This window comes from Rutilus rutilus (assembly GCF_951802725.1).
Source record: "Rutilus rutilus genome assembly, chromosome: 4".
NCBI lineage: Eukaryota > Metazoa > Chordata > Actinopteri > Cypriniformes > Leuciscidae > Rutilus > Rutilus rutilus.
In genome coordinates, this window is record NC_140212.1 from 8262571 (window position 1) to 8279007 (window position 16437).

A 16437-nucleotide genomic window follows, 5' to 3' on the forward strand; every position below is an offset into this window, starting at 1 on the left:
AGAAGACTCCAGAGTCGAGGGGGCGGAGCGGTGCGAGCCCGACCACTCCTCGCTGTCAGACGCGAGCAGAGAGCAGCTGTCAGCGGCATCATCTGCATCGTCCCCCAGGGCGACGGCAGTGCGGGCAGTGGCCGGCCGCTGCGCGTCGGAGAAGGGTGGGGGGGAAGGAGAGAGCGAGGCTCGCGGGAGAGGTTCCGGCGAGCGCTCAGCTGTAGCGTCCAGTTCCGGCGGCCTTTGAGAGCGACGTTTCTTCTTTCGTGGCCCGGAAGAAGCGGCCGGAGAAGATGGAGTTTCCTCAAGTTTAGCGAGTCGAGCCCGTAGGGTCGACATCGGTAACTCCTCACACTGTTCGCAGCCGCCCTCGGAGAGAGCGCGAACAGCGTGGTCAAAACCCAGGCAGAGAGCGCACAGCACGTGGCGGTCTCCGTCGCTGAGCGAGGCTCTGCACGAGCCACAGGATGTGCGAGGCATTTGAAACAACGCCTCGCGCTCTTTTAGATGCAAGTGTGTCGCGGCGGACACACACACACACAACACAGAGCAGAAAAGGATATATGTGCCGGATGGCGCAGCAGGCAGGGAAGGCTGAAGGCGGCGAGCGGCCGGCGTCCTCAGGCTGAGATCCTCGGCGTGCTGGTCGCTGGATTCAACGGCGGCTTCCTCGGAGATCAGCGATGCGAAGAGCTTCGCTGAAGAGACAGAAATCAGCGAAGCAGCCTCTGTTCCTTGCTTATATACGCTAAGCCACACCCCTAATGACGGGCTGTGACGCGCTCATTGGACGTGACGTCACGCGCAAGGCTCAGCCATAGGCTGCTGCAGTTGCCGCAGAGCAGCCAATGGGCACGCGATTCGCTTGCCCTAGGTCTGCAGGCTGCCGCACTGCGTTGACAAGTTTTAAAAAATTAGGATAATTTTTGGCTTCAGTATCTCGTGAAAGGAGACTTTCCCGCAGCGTAAGCTAGCTTACGCAATACGAGAGAAACTCTCGTAAGAGAACTTAAATGCTTTAAAAGGATTTGATGCAGTGGGTGTGGTTTCAGTTATAAAGTCCCTCCTTGTTTTCCTGGCTCCTCCTCCACATCATCATAGTCTGTTGGTAGAAAACAAGAGCAAATTAATTGATCAATATATGCTTTAAAAAGTATTATAAATGAACACATCAAAATTGGCAGTCAAGTTAAATGAACTATCATGATCGCAGACATTTATATTTGAAAGTGATTATAAAAAACTAAACGTAAACGTTCAGTGTAAGGTAAAAAGGTGTCAGTAACGTACCAAACATGTCACTCATATATTCCCTGATATTCTTCACATCATCATACTCCTCCTGAACACCCTCTGATATAAATGTGTCCATTATTAATTACATGAGTATAAATGGCACTATAATTTGACAATAAGACAATCAAATAAACAAACAAAGAAAAAAAAAATAATTTGAGAGAGTGATTTGAATCCCACACCTGCTTTATCATTGGAGAATTGTCGTACAATGATGACATCATCATAATTTTCTGGCAAATCAAAAGAGACAAATAAACAAAATAATGAAAAATTAAATGCATCCATTAAATGTGCACAATTTGGGATTTTGAAACAGTGCAAATGTATAATTATGCATATAAATCTATATTGTTAAAACCTGTAAATGATAATAAGAAATAAACCTGTATCACGAGATCTCAGTCCAACAGTGATTATATCATCATAATTCTCAGGTGTGATTTGCTGCTCTTCTAAATGAGTAAACAGCAAGGAGGAAATAAACAAAAACTGCTTTAACTATTCAGAGGTCCAATAGTTCATTTAATTTAGTGAAATGAGTTAAAGTCACTGACCTTTATTTGACCCTTCAGTGGTGGTGATGTCATTATAGTAGTCAGGTGCGGCTCCTCCTGCAGAATTTGCTTTAAAAAGAGTAGATGAAAGAAACAAAAGATTAAATAAATCCTTATCTGAATTATTACACGATGCTGAATGGTTTATATAATTTAAACTTAGTAACCTGCTAAGTGAATGTTTTTAATTAATTTACTGTAACATTCATTCATTTCTGTATGTAGAAGATTAGATTTGAGTTATATTGATTTATATTTGAGTCCTCTAACCTGAAAGAAGCTCATCAGCATCTTCATACCCAGAATGCTGTTCTTCTGAAAGGACACTTCCTATTATGGAGAAGTAGATTCATCGGACACACACGTTCACAATCGAAAATCAGCCAAAATCTCCACTTCCTTTGAATCTCAACACTAACACTGTATAATTTCAGATAACATACAAAAGTCCCTCAAATGGATATATGTGATTAACTCTACTCTCCGCTATGAATAAAGTGATTATGATCTCCTAAAATCAGACTCTATGACATTTACTCACCCCTCTGAGTGAAGAAACTCTGTCTATTAGTGGGTCTGTGATGAAGCTCCTCATAAACGGCCTCAGTCGTCGTCCTGTGTCTCCTCTTAGAGAGAGCTGTGAGTGTAGACAGACAAACCTGCTGTCAGTTCACAACACATGACTGATCACACACTGAATAAGACACAATATGACAGTCTCTGGATCTCTCCTACCTCTCCTCATCACTCTGTTCTGCTGAATCAGTATAAGCAGTGGCACTAAGAGCAGTAAGAGCAAAACTCCCAGTACAACCACAAGCACAGAGAGAGACACTGGAGGAGTTTGTGGAGGAGTGACTGATGTTGAGCGCACTGTCTGAGAAACTGGAGGAGAAGCTGATGTTGTTGTGGCAGGAGTAGTGGACACTGACAAATCTAACAAAACAGTCACAAACAGTATTATTAGCACTAAAATTATGTTTAAAAAAAAGAAAGACAAACATTGCTCAGTGTTTTGCTCTGACCTGCACAGGTGAGTCCAGCGTGCTCTTTGTGGGAGCAGTCAGTGTGGTTCTTCAGGGAGAGAGGACAGTCCCACAGGTGAATCTCATTCCCTCTGCACTCGACTCTGTTCAGCCACACAACACCTTCACCAGCACCAAAGGCTGAATTCCCATCAGCCCTCAGTGCTGCTCCACAACCCAGCTGCCTGCAGACCACCTGAGCATCGCTGATGTCCCACAGATCAGCACAGACTGAACCCCACACAGCGTTATGATACACCTCCAGCCTCCCAGAGCACCGGCCCAAACCTCCACTCAGTCTGAGAGGAAGGCGTTCTAAATTGCACATAGAAGACAACACACTGATATCCAGAAGAGTACTATTCTGGTCACATGATTGTTATGATGTTCTTTGCCATCAAATTAACAAATGCCATCATACCTGAACACTGTCTCTGGTAGGGAGATGTAGACCATGTCAAATAGCTTCGAGGAGATTCAAGACTTTTATGTTCTGGATTCACAAGTTAGACCATTATAAACATTATTCATTTTTGTTAATGTTTATTAATAAACATGCTAATGTTAACTAATGAAACCTTTTTGTAAAGTGTTACCAAAAAAAGGATATGTCTCCATAATGCTGACAATTTACAGTGTCGCAATGACTGTCTTTTGGCAGTGCCGCAGCTGTCAAGAGTTCAATGTGAGTAGATGACATGAAGCGGCCTGAGTTAAACTACACTGATAACAGGTGGGCGTTAATTTCCCAATACAGCTGCAGATCGCAGTGAAGTTCAGTGGGATTTTTGTCCCCAAAATGATAAGCAGCAGTCATATACCTTATTTGGGGAGTATTTTAACGTATGGTGCTGCAAGCCATGCTCCTTTTCTCCCATCAGTATTTGGCACAGAATGCAATTCATACATGTTTGTGGGGTAGTGCTCAAAACAGAATTCCTTAATTTTTTTGGCTTGACCCTGACTTTATTTGTATTCTTAGTAGTGTTTAAAAAGTTTCTGTTTAATTAATTCAGTTGCTGTTTTTATCTAGTATTAACATGGAGACCAGAAATAGGACAACGGAAGTTCGAATCTGTCATGGCAGCACTTGGTGGAGAATATATTATACCTTACCTGAGCAGGTGATTTGGGCCACTTCATCTTCACCACAGTCATTCTGTCCCCAGGGTGAAGACGGACACTGCCACAGATTTGTATCATGTTGTCGACATTTTACTTTATCCAGCCAGTTACGAGCTGATTCCACCCTTGTTATAGAATTGGAAAAAGCACCAGATCTTCCACAGTTCAGCTCTTGACAGATCAGACTCACTGTGTCTAATTCCATCTGGTTCCAGCACACATTACCCCAGGATCCATTGTAGAAAACCTCCACATTCCCTTCACAGCCCCCAGTTAACCTGATCTCTTTAAACTCTAGATGGAAACATGAACACAACCTAATAGCTTTCATCGAACTCCATTTATTTCAACTACTGAATTTTACATATATATATGGATGACTGAAATATACCAAATAATATTTTAGATTTTAAATGTTACAAAATAGTTTTTTTTTTTAGTTGTGTTTACCTGAGCACACGACTCCTACATCCTCCTTGTGTCGACAGTCATGTTTCCCCCAGCCTGGAGAAGAGCAGTTCCACAGGGACGTCTCATTCCCCTCACACTCCACCTCATCCAGCCATATGGGTCCAGAACCAGGACCAAACCAGGCTGGTACCTGCTGGTTACTGAGGGCCACTCCACACTGCAGCTGTCTGCACACCACATGGGCATCTTTAATATCCCAGGAGTCATCACACACTGTCCCCCATGAGCCGCTGTGAAAAACCTCCAGCCTCCCTGCACAGTCTCCCCCAGAACCCACCAGCCTGATGGACCCGTGACCTGATATTCAGAGAGAGAAAAACACATTATTGATCACTAACAACTGAAGAATCTGCCCAGATGTTGTTGTTCTCACCAAGGCAGGTGATTGACAGCTGTTGTGTGGAGCTGCAGTTGAGAGTTTGTGGAGAGCTGCAGTTCCCCAGATGAGCTTCACTCCCAGAGCACTGGAAGCCCATCACACACTCATGACTGTGTTCAGGACTGGATGAAGAGGAGCCGGAGAAGTTCAGCACAGAGCCACAGCCCAGCTGTCTGCAGACCACAGAGGATTCAGTGAGACTCCAGGAGTCCAGCAGAACTCTCCTCCAGACCTGATGGATGGAAACTTCCAGCTCCCCCTCACACTGTCTCTCTCCAGACAACCGCGCCAGACCCTCATGAACAGCCAGAGAGGAATCTGAGGAGAAGATCTCATGTTTTACTAAAGTAAGACTTGTGTTTCAACAATATAAAATAGTGTTTATATATTATATAGAGAGTTTTTCAGTAGTGTGTCAAATAAGTTTACCAGAGCAAATGACTCCAACATCTCGTCTATGAGAACATTCAGCTCGACTCCATGAAGAGACGGAACATTCTGAGAGTTTTGTTTCATTCCCGTCACAATCAAACACATCAGCCCAGATTTCACCACTTCCCTCTCCAAACCAGTCTGATCCCACAACAGACACAGCAATCCCACAATTCAGCTGTCTACAGAGGACACTGGCAGCTCTCATATCCCAGCATGCATCACACACTGTTCCCCATTCATTGAGGAACCGAAGCTCCACTCTTCCAGAACAGGAGTCTGAACCGTTTACCAGTCTGAGATCAGTGTAACCTGTGCAAAGAACTTTTGTCATTACAATGCCTATTAAAAAGAAAACATATAACATGTAAACCAATCTTGTTTGAGAAAATTCTTTACTTTATGTGTGCGATATAATGTAAAGAGGGGTCAAATATTACTTAACCATTCAGTAACAATGAAAAAAACACTTAGGGAAAGAAAGTTATATAATCAGTAAAAATAAAAACAAATAAAGAGACACTTAATATTAATACTTTACCATAGCATATCAGGCCCACATTATTGTCACTGGTGCAGTTGTGTTTGTGTGATGATGATATTAAACAGAATGAAATCTGAGACTCATTTCCTCTGCACTGAATCTCTTGTGTCCACATCTGAGCGTCTCCTTTGCCAAAAGCATCTTCTCTCAGCACCTGTACAGGAGCCCCACAGTCCAGCTCTCTACACACAACCTCTGCATCCTGCTGGTCAAAGGCAGCGTCACACACTGAGACCCACGACTGATCATCAAGTATCTCTAACCTCCCAGAGCACAGGTGAGATCCGTTAACGAGTCTGGAAGGTTTATGACCTGTTTATATTACATGAACCACAAATTATTTTTTCAACACAATACACGGCAACACAAATTCTTGGGCAACAGGTGGAAACAACAAGTGTGGAATGCAAAGCGTAATTTACCTGAACAGATGACCCCGGCATCCAAACTGTGAGTACAGACATGTATACTCCATCCTGATGATCCACAGTTCTTCAGTGTTGACTCAGATCCAGCACATAAAATAGTATTCACCCAAATTGGTCCTGATCCTGGTCCAAAATGAGCACCACCCAGAGCATCTACAGGTTCTCCACAGTCCAGCTCTCTACACACCACTGCAGCATCAGCCGAATCCCAGAAGTCATGACACACTGTTCCCCACTGACCTCTATGATGAATCTCCACTGTACCAGCACAGCGACTGTTACCACCAACCAACCGCACATTTTTTTCACCTATATGTGACAAACGAAAAAAAAGCAGGAGACTGTGAATAAAAGTAGGATATTTAATAGATATTACTCACATATTATTTTAACTCTTACCAGCACACAGCAGCCCCTGGTCATCATCATGAGAACAGTTGTGTTTATTTGATAGTGATGTTGGACAGAGGTGAATCTGAGATTCATTTCCTCTGCACTGAATCTCTTGTGTCCACATCTGAGCATCTCCTTTTCCAAAAGCATCTTCTCCCAGCACCTGTACAGGAGCCCCACAGTCCAGCTCTCTACACACAACCTCTGCATCCTGCTGGTCAAAGGCAGCGTCACACACTGTGTACCAGGTGTTTCCATGAAAAATCTCCACTCTTCCAGAACAGTGAGAATCTCCAACAAGCCTGACACCTTAAGCAAAAGATTTTTTAAAAAAGAAGAAACTACTTATATAAACTTTATCTATTTGTGTAATTCTTGTCATTCATTTTCTAGCACAGAGAATCGTGTAAAAAAAAGGAATAAGGTAAAATAATAATTAAATAACTAAATAATTTATCTCTCTTATATCCACTCTTTTCAACATACTGAAAGTTAATCAAGACTGGGCTTGTCGACTACCAAATTGACGAACGAACGAACAAACGAATAAATAAATCACCATTAAATATCATGCATTACTCACACAAAAGCTTCTAGATGTCATTTTATAAAATAAATGCCACATGGACCATCAAAAAAACAAAAACAAATTAAAATTTTGTGTTATACCGATGAAAGTCCTTCTGGCTTGGACCGAATTCAGGGTGAGCAAAAAAATAAAAGAACTTTCATTTTTGGATGAACTATCCCTTTATGATTGGTAGATCATTAAAGGGGTCATGAATTGGGAAATGACAAATTTCCTTGATCATTTGATAGATCATTGTACTGTAAAAGCATTGTGTAAGAATCGGAACTCAAAAATTCCTTGTTAGTCCAAAAACAGCTTTTATTGAATCCAAGCTCAGAAAACGACTCGTTTGGAATTATGTTGCATTATAACCATTATGTAATAGTGCGATGAATGACTGCCTCTGCACAATTAAATCAACGCCTACTTCTACATCACTGGGTCTTCGGATCCGCCCATTGGTGTGTTAGTGAGATGAGAAGAGAGATACAGGATTAATATCGATAGCTGTAATAGTAATAACGTAGTTCCATAGAGCAAGTTCCACATGTAATATGTATTTCACATGAAAGATGTGGTTTGTCATTTGATGTAGGATAGTTCTGTAGTTCTGGTGTAAATAAGGGCTTATCAGTGTTGTCTGATAAAGAGCCACTTGGCTCAAACCGTCACCAGTGGTGAGAACATGAAATAAATATTTTTCTATGTTTGGAGCTGTAGTGTGCCAACTTTTCCCCCCCAATTTTTTTTTGTGGTTGAGCACCCTCATTGAGCTTTTTTACCCGTTAGATGTGTGCACTTCTGTTGAATTTATATGCAAGATGCTAGCCAATCATAGCAGTGGGCATTTACATTCAAGCCTCACAGCAGACACACCCCTTCCAACACGCCCCTTTCATATCAGAGTGTTAAAATCAGGGTAGGAAATGGCCTTTGATTTCCAAATGATGTCAATTTTTGATGTAAAAATCATAATAACATTATCAGTGCACCTCAGGAAACATTATAAAATAATAAAAAATGCAGTTTATGACCCCTGTAATAATATATAATAAAAAAAATGGTGGGATTTGGAGCAGCTAACCTGAGCAAATGACTCCTGCATCTTTAGAGTGATCACAGTCATAAAAACCCCACTGTATTGATGCACAGTACTTCAGTGTTGATTCCGATCCAGTACATAACATAAGATTTGTCCAAATTGGTCCTGATCCTGGTCCAAAATGAGCATCACCCAGAGCATCTACAGGTTCTCCACAGTCCAGCTCTCTACACACCACTGCAGCTTCAGTCATATCCCAGTCCTCATGACACACTGTTCCCCACTGACCTCTATGAAGAACCTCCACTCTACCAGCACAGCGACTGGGACCACCAACCAGCCTTACTCTCAAATTATCTATATAATGAATAGCAAGAGCCAAGAAAAAGATATTGACAAGGGAATGCATCACACAGAGAGGAAAAAACTATTGTGAAGTTAATATGTATTCAACATTTACGGGAATTAAATTTGATTTTACTTGCTTAAATTTGAAAAAACTGATCAAACCTGCACACATCAGTCCAACACCGTTGTCACCGGAACAGTTGTGTTGGTGTGATGGTGATGTTGGACAGAGGTGAATCTGAGACTCGTTTCCTCTGCACTGAATCTCTTGTGTCCACATCTGAGCGTCTCCTTTGCCAAAAGCATCTTCTCCCAGCACCTGTACAGGAGCCCCACAGTCCAGCTCTCTACACACAACCTCTGCATCCTGCTGGTCAAAGGCAGCGTCACACACTGAAACCCACGACTGATCATCAAGTATCTCTAACCTCCCAGAGCAGCGAGAACCTCCAACCAGCCGGACTTCTGAATGAACATAAGAAAAGCTTTTGAATTAGTGAATGAAACTTACATCAGTTATTTTATTTTTCTTAATCTTTTAAAACAAAATACACATAAAACATAGGGAATTTCTTTGTAAAAATGTGCCTTTTTCAAAAATAAATAAATTAACCTATATTAAAACTAAGCTACAAAAATGGCTCTTACCAAAAAAAAAAGATTATTAATGATTTTGAATAATTATGGTTTGCTGACATCCCTGTTTTTTGTACGTTAATTAATGCATTATATACATACACTACAGTTCAAAAAATACAGTAAAAACATTTGGGTAGCACTTTATTTTACAGTCGTGTTTCACATGTACATACTTTGAATTTTTTTTTAAATCAGAACTAAAAAAAAATGTTCTTGCAGGATTAACATTTATATGCTTTTGAGAACAAAATGTACCAACACTTTAGCCAAAGTTAGAGTGTTGAAATTACGGAAGCATTTGGACATGGCTAGCGGCTAACTAAATATAACAGAAAAAAATCATGTAATGAGTCATGTTACCTTGGCCATGTACTGTACCTATTCTATATAAACTTTTAGAATATTAAATTATTATATAATATAATTCTTAGGCTAGGTTTTTCAATGTGGTTAGAGTAGCTACATATTGGCATCAGGGGTCGCCGACACAGTCAGAGGATAATATTGGAGTTGTCGGGGACACCTGGTTTAACTTAAGTCAGGTGCATACCTCCTGTAGTTATTACAATAACATGGTAATAAGGTACTAGCCCTGAACCGACCCCTAAACTTCAGTATTTGCATTCTCTGTTTGTTCTCATCTATTTTATGTCCAAATGGTAAAATAGGCATTAAGTAAAATAAAAAAAATCTCCACTCTATATATATATATATATGACTGCTTTTGACGGCTGTTTTTCTATAACACCACAAAACATTTAGCTTACCTGAACAAATGACTTGAGCACTCTTATTAAGACACTCGTCATGAATACTCGATTGCATGGATCCACATTTCTTAAGTGTAGACTCTGATCCATTACACATTGGATTTTTTATTAAGTTTGGTCCTGATCCAAGTCCAAACTGAGCATCACCCAGAGCATCTACAGGTTCTCCACAGTCCAGCTCTCTACACACCACTGCAGCATCAGCCAAAGCCCAGCCAACTCCACACACTGTTCCCCACTGACCTCTATGAAGAACCTCCACTCTACCAGCACAGCGACTGCTGCCATTTACCAGTCTCACATTCCTTTGGTCTGTAACAGAGAGAGACAGATAGCGAGAGAGTGAGAGATTGGTCTCTTGACAAATTTATGACACTAAAAATATTGCACCACCGTAACACCAAGCCATTTCAAAAGCTCTCTCATTGATTAATAAAAATGAATCATAGTTTTTGTCAAGTAGCATAAACAGCCATTTTTGATTTTGCCAAAATGAAATTAAACATCTGAAATAAAAAAATAAATGAATGCAATGAGAAAACCTAATTTAAAGATTTCAATCAAATTATTAATGTAAAACTGATTTTAAAGAACCACCGGTAACACTTTATATAACTCATTTATAAATACCATTAGTCAATGATGAACTGAAAATTTACAAAACATGACTATATGTTTTTAAATTATTAATAAGTGATGTACTAACATTTTATGAATGTTTTGTTAATGTTCAGTTATAAGTCATTTATAAATTATTACCTGATTGTTATTATAAAGTGTTACCCCCACCCCAACATTTGAATTGCATTCATTTATCAGTTTACTTTATCCACTTTTTAATCGTGCGGAATCGAAAGTTTATGCTTTCAGACAGGTTCGTTGCTGATTAGTCGCTGATTTGTCTGCTTCCAAGCTCTGGTCACAAGGCTACTCTTAACAATGAATCTTATCCATCTTAATGCACAAAAAACAACAAACATTGGAAAATTAGAAAATACACTATAGGATAAGAGCACCCACACCAGCCAAATGCTGTGGTCACATGTACTCACACTCATCACACTTTGTCCAATTACTCCCAGCATGCACTCAGAAAGAGAGAGTTGGAAAGAGGCAACATAATTAAAACAGCATTTTAATAAATAATGCATTTCGAACTAACTCCTACCAGTACAAAGCAAGCCAATGTTGTGTTCACAAGAACAGTTGTGTTTGTGTGATTGTGAAGTTGGACAGAGTTGAATCTGAGACTCATTTCCTCTGCACTGAATCTCTTGTGTCCACATCTGAGCGTCTCCTTTGCCAGAAGCATCTTCTCCCAGCACCTGTACAGGAGCCCCACAGTCCAGCTCTCTACACACAACCTCTGCATCCTGCTGGTCAAAGGCAGCGTCACACACTGAAACCCACGACTGATCATCAAGTATCTCTAACCTCCCAGAGCAGCGAGAACCTCCAACCAGCCGGACTTCTAAATAAGACACAGTCAACAAAAAACAAGGCATATACAGTATATTTATATATTCATTTATGAAGATCATAATTTGTCAACTCAATTTTATTTTGGTCTTTGAATGACTGAATAGTGGAAGGTAAATCAAATTTTAATTAACCTAAGGTTTAGAAACTGATATGGACACACAAATCTCTTACACAAATATGACTTAGAATATGTAAAATAGTTTACCTGAGCAGATGACTCCAGCATCTTGACTATGATTACAATTGCGTTTATCCCAACCCAATGACCCACAGTTCTTCAGTGTTGTCTCTGATCCAGTACACATGACATAACTCATCCAGACTGGTCCTGATCCTGGTCCAAAATGAGCACCACCCAGAGCATCTACAGGTTCTCCACAGTCCAGCTCTCTACACACCACTGCAGCATCTTTAAGGTCCCAGAAATCATCACACACTGTTCCCCACTGACCTCTATGAAGAACCTCCACTCTACCAGCACAGCGACTGTGACCACCAACCAGCCTCACATTCACATGGACTAAATATTAAGCAGAAGCAAAAGAAAGATGAAGAAACTAAAGGGAGTGCAGGGCTGGATATCTTTAGCTATTAAAATGATATTGTATAAAGGAATTGCAAAATAGGTGCCATGCATTATTATTTTTTCAGTCAACATGAAGGACTGAGATGTCTGTATGGTTATACACTGATGAGCTAAAACATTATGACCATTCATAGGTGAAGCAAATATCATTGATCATCTCCTAACAAGGCCACATATTAAGGTCTATTAGATGGCAAGAAAATAATAAATTCTTGTAATCAATGTGTTTGATGTAAATAGGCAGGAATAAAGATCTAAGCGAATTTGACAAGAGCGACTGCGTCAGAATATATTGTGGGTTACTCCCGGTCAGCATGGGTGAGAATTTACCAACAGCGGGAGAATTTACCAACAGCGGTCCGAGGAGGGACAAACCAAAAACCGGCGACAGGGTGTTGGCACCCAAGGCTCACTGATGCACAAGGGCAACGAATGCCATCCTGTCTGGTTCAACAGAAGGTCTACCATGACTCAAGTCACACAAAATGTTAATGAAGGTTAGGAGAAATGTGACAACACTCTGCTGCGTATGGGGTTGTGTAGCATCAGACCAAAAAGCGCCTACAATGGGCATGCGAGCATCGGAATTGGACCTTGGAGCAGTGGAAGAAGATCGTCTGGTCCGATGAGTCCTGTTTTCTTTTACATCACGTGGACGGCCGTGTACGTGTGCACCGTTTACCTGGGGAAGTGATGACACCAGGATGCACTGTGGGACAACGACAAGTTTGATGCTCTGGGCAATGTTCTGCTGGGAAACTCTGGGTCAGGACATTATTGTGGACGTAATTTTGATACGTGCTACCTACCAAAATATCATTGCAGCCTATTAAGCAGGTGGTCATGTAATGTTTTGGCTCATTTGTGTATTGCGATGATGCAGTTAACATGCAGTTAAATAGTTTGCAGCTGACCAGAGAAAATGTGTACAAAATGACATACAGTACTTTTTTTGCCATGTGAAAATTGAGCAGAGATCCAATGAAAACAAGACAGGAAAAAATAATAACGCATGCCTCTTAGGGTTTCTGTAGAAAAAAATCCTTATTATCCATTATTATTATATTATATATTATCCATTTGTCATTTGAAACACCACATGACAGTCAAGCTTAATTTTAAGTAATTAAAATACAAAATAATCTTTAAATAAGTTAATCTGTTTCATTTCACGTCTACTTACCAGCTGTGATGAGTATTATAATTGAAGACAGTAAAATGATTGTCAGGCATCTCTCCATCTCTCTCTGCTTGATTAATTCAACATCCAGTACAAGCTTCTCCGCACTGATGATACAGAAGTACAGGCGTCCTCTCTCAGCCCCCTTAATGAGAGAGAAAGAGGTTCAAAACCCTCCAATCACACTCGCTGTTACCTTATTAGACAGAACAGAGGAAATCATCAAACAACTTCAGTGACAAATCAGACCAGGCTTTTATGATTTTCTCCATATATATATCTAACAGTCAGTGCTGATGAGCTCCTCCTCCCCACCCATCAAGAGGGGATGCAGAAGCACACACACACACACACACACACACACACACACACACACACACACACACGTATTTCACTGACTTACAGGAGACAGGAAACTCTCCAGTTTATTTACAGCATCAAAGCCCAACACCTGCAGAGAAGAGATAAAAGCACAGATAACTAACTCTGAACACTGTCTATTAGATATGTTAGCATGACATTAACAAGTAACAAAAAAGCCATTAAAAATTTAAATGTTTACCAAGAGCACAGTGCACAAGTAAGCCTTTATTAAACTAACGAAAGGCAGAAAATACCCTTAAACTACTTCTCCTTAAAGCAAATTTTGTGAAAGATTTAATATATATGTATGTATGTATCAAAAACATTCTTGTAACTATTGTGAAATTTACCTAATTTAACCAAAAGTGGTTTCTTTCAGGTGGCCCACAAAAACCATAATTATCAGTGAAAATAAGCATGTTTTTCACCAGCAGAGAGAGCCAGTGAACTACATTTCTGCTAAAGCACCTTGTTATGCAAAATCATACTTCCACAGAAGTGACAGGCGTTGTATATTTGATAGGGGGTGGGTATGGATCTATATCAAGACACTTCAGTAAGGATGCACACACACACACACACACACACACACACACACCTGCCAGAGGCGGGCTGCTTCGTCATCAGGACGGATCTTTGACGGATTTATCATATTTGCATTCAACCACAGAGTTACGCTAGCCGTTACTGTTGTTCTGCCTCTGGATATAGCCTAATATACATATATTTTTTACAGTCTATGGTGATAATTGATCAAACTTTAAAACACATGAAGTTTCCAACTATAAGTAAGGAAAATTCCTTAAAATTGAAATGGACACAAGAAAAAACATGTTAACTCTTTCTACAGCATGGCAAGAAGACAAAATCTCATTCTATTTCCCATTTTCTCAAATCGCGAAGCACTAGACAGACTAGACAGAGCAGGTTAGCTGCTACTTATGATATAAAAAAATCTCAGCTCTCAGATTCTGTCACTTTTATTACGAAATTCAAACAATAAATACCGTTTTGGCGCTTGTAAATGTGACGCGACACATCCCTAGCGGCACGTGAACCGATCATCTCTAACGTTAGCTAATAGTAAATAAACACGAATGAACACTGTTGAAAGATACAGTACAACTTACCGAAATGTATATTCCTCATAGGCTCATACATAATATCGACCAATCAATCAAACAAAGGGGTCAATAAAACAGCTGGAGAACAATTATGTCACATAACATTTACCTCAGGAAAGCCATTTGATGGCCATAATAGGCTATAGCACGTTAGTTGGCTAGAAAAAAAGAGCTATAGTGAGTATTTTGCTAAATATGTGTACTATTACATATTTATTATATTTTTACTTATATCATTAAATAAAGTTGTTATTATAATTTAAAAAAGCATTATATTTAATTTGAGTTATTTTTAACATTAAATATATTGCCAGTTGATAGGGCTCTCTCATTAGGTGAGTTGTTTTTTTCTTGAGAATAATTAATGCCTATCTTGTGTAGCCTACCTAATATTTATCCAAATGAGTCAATATTAAATCAAATCACAATAATTAAATTGAATTGAAAAAATAAAAACAGCAGGTTGGCAGCTATGTGTTCACTATATCATATACTATATCATTCACCATAGCAAGTATTTAGGCCTACAGCAGCAGCCATGGGCATGTGCATTAAATGTGGCAATGCGTTATTCACACACAAGATGGCAGCAAAACACTTCTTATTCTAAAGACAGGCGGACAAGGGAGACAATGAGCATTTTAGACTGCAATGTGTTAGTCTTGTCTTTCAATAAATGGCAGCAAAACACATATTCCAGAAACGAGATGATAAGCGTCTTGTTCTTGTTTTACGGCAGGAGAGAGTGTCTCCATGTTGATCTCTTACTGGAACCAGAATTGTTCGGTTCTTTCTCATAATGACAATTCTGTATGATTGTTTCTGGTCGAACAGACATTTTTATTGTGGTTAAATATTTTGGTAAAAAGCCTAATATTAAACAATTTAAGCCCTACATCAACAGTCATCAATATATTAATGATTGATTGAGGGCTGAATGATGGGAAGATTGATAATTTAATTTAACAACCATTATAAATGACAAAACGTGGATTTATCAACAATAAATTAAGAGAAGGCAATAATGACAATTTAGACTGAGTAAAGCTGGTACAAGCTAGAGACATGTTTAGCCTTCTGTGTTTATACGGCAATTATGTGAATGATGAAACAAGTGGAGTACACCTGAAAGAAAAGTGTGCAGATATAGCATGTGAATGTTTGACACACACACACACACACACACACACACACACACACACACACACACACACACACACACACACACACACACTCGCTATATTTGTGGGGACTCTCCATAGGCATAATGATTTTTATACTGTACAAACTGTATATTCTGTCCCCTTACAATAACCCTACCCCTAAACCTATACCCATCACACACAACTTTATGCATTTTTACATTTTCAAAAAAATATAATTTAGTATGTTTATTAACCCATTTCACCACAATGTAGGTGATCTCAGGTTTTACTATCCTTGTGGGGACATTTGGTTCCCACAATGTAATATAAACCTGTACACACACACACACACACAGACCTGAGCATATAAGCAGCGCTGAACACCACGTCAAACTCAGAACTGTCCAGCTCTGCAGCTTTCTGAGCCATTACTGCTGCCTCTCCCAGACGAGACTCTTCACACAGAAACTGACCTGAGAGAGAGAGAGAGAGAGAGAGAGAGAGAGAGAGAGATCAACTCAAACACACCAAGCCAGAAGACCACAG

The 16437-nt window shown here is 40.0% G+C and overlaps 1 protein-coding gene across 1 annotated transcript in view; it reads right to left on the reverse strand.

Annotated features, from left to right (window-relative positions):
• Positions 1–993: 993 nt before the first annotated feature.
• Positions 994–16437, reverse strand: part of LOC311289115 (uncharacterized protein) — a 45772-nt gene continuing 30328 nt past the window's right edge. Inside the window, exons 33-56 of the mRNA XM_084406872.1 lie at positions 16246–16364; positions 13663–13710; positions 13263–13404; positions 11699–12013; positions 11180–11482; positions 10159–10323; positions 8771–9067; positions 8297–8611; positions 6654–6950; positions 6243–6557; positions 5818–6132; positions 5274–5588; positions 4800–5162; positions 4445–4762; positions 3986–4288; positions 3291–3362; positions 2870–3184; positions 2580–2780; positions 2386–2481; positions 2115–2174; positions 1845–1913; positions 1674–1742; positions 1282–1520; positions 994–1093 (exon numbers count right to left, since the gene is read on the reverse strand). Coding sequence (XP_084262998.1) covers positions 1390–1520; positions 1674–1742; positions 1845–1913; positions 2115–2174; positions 2386–2481; positions 2580–2780; positions 2870–3184; positions 3291–3362; positions 3986–4288; positions 4445–4762; positions 4800–5162; positions 5274–5588; positions 5818–6132; positions 6243–6557; positions 6654–6950; positions 8297–8611; positions 8771–9067; positions 10159–10323; positions 11180–11482; positions 11699–12013; positions 13263–13404; positions 13663–13710; positions 16246–16364 — 4943 coding nt within the window. The 3' untranslated portion in view covers positions 994–1093; positions 1282–1389. The remainder of the gene's footprint in view (positions 1094–1281; positions 1521–1673; positions 1743–1844; positions 1914–2114; positions 2175–2385; positions 2482–2579; positions 2781–2869; positions 3185–3290; positions 3363–3985; positions 4289–4444; positions 4763–4799; positions 5163–5273; positions 5589–5817; positions 6133–6242; positions 6558–6653; positions 6951–8296; positions 8612–8770; positions 9068–10158; positions 10324–11179; positions 11483–11698; positions 12014–13262; positions 13405–13662; positions 13711–16245; positions 16365–16437) is intronic.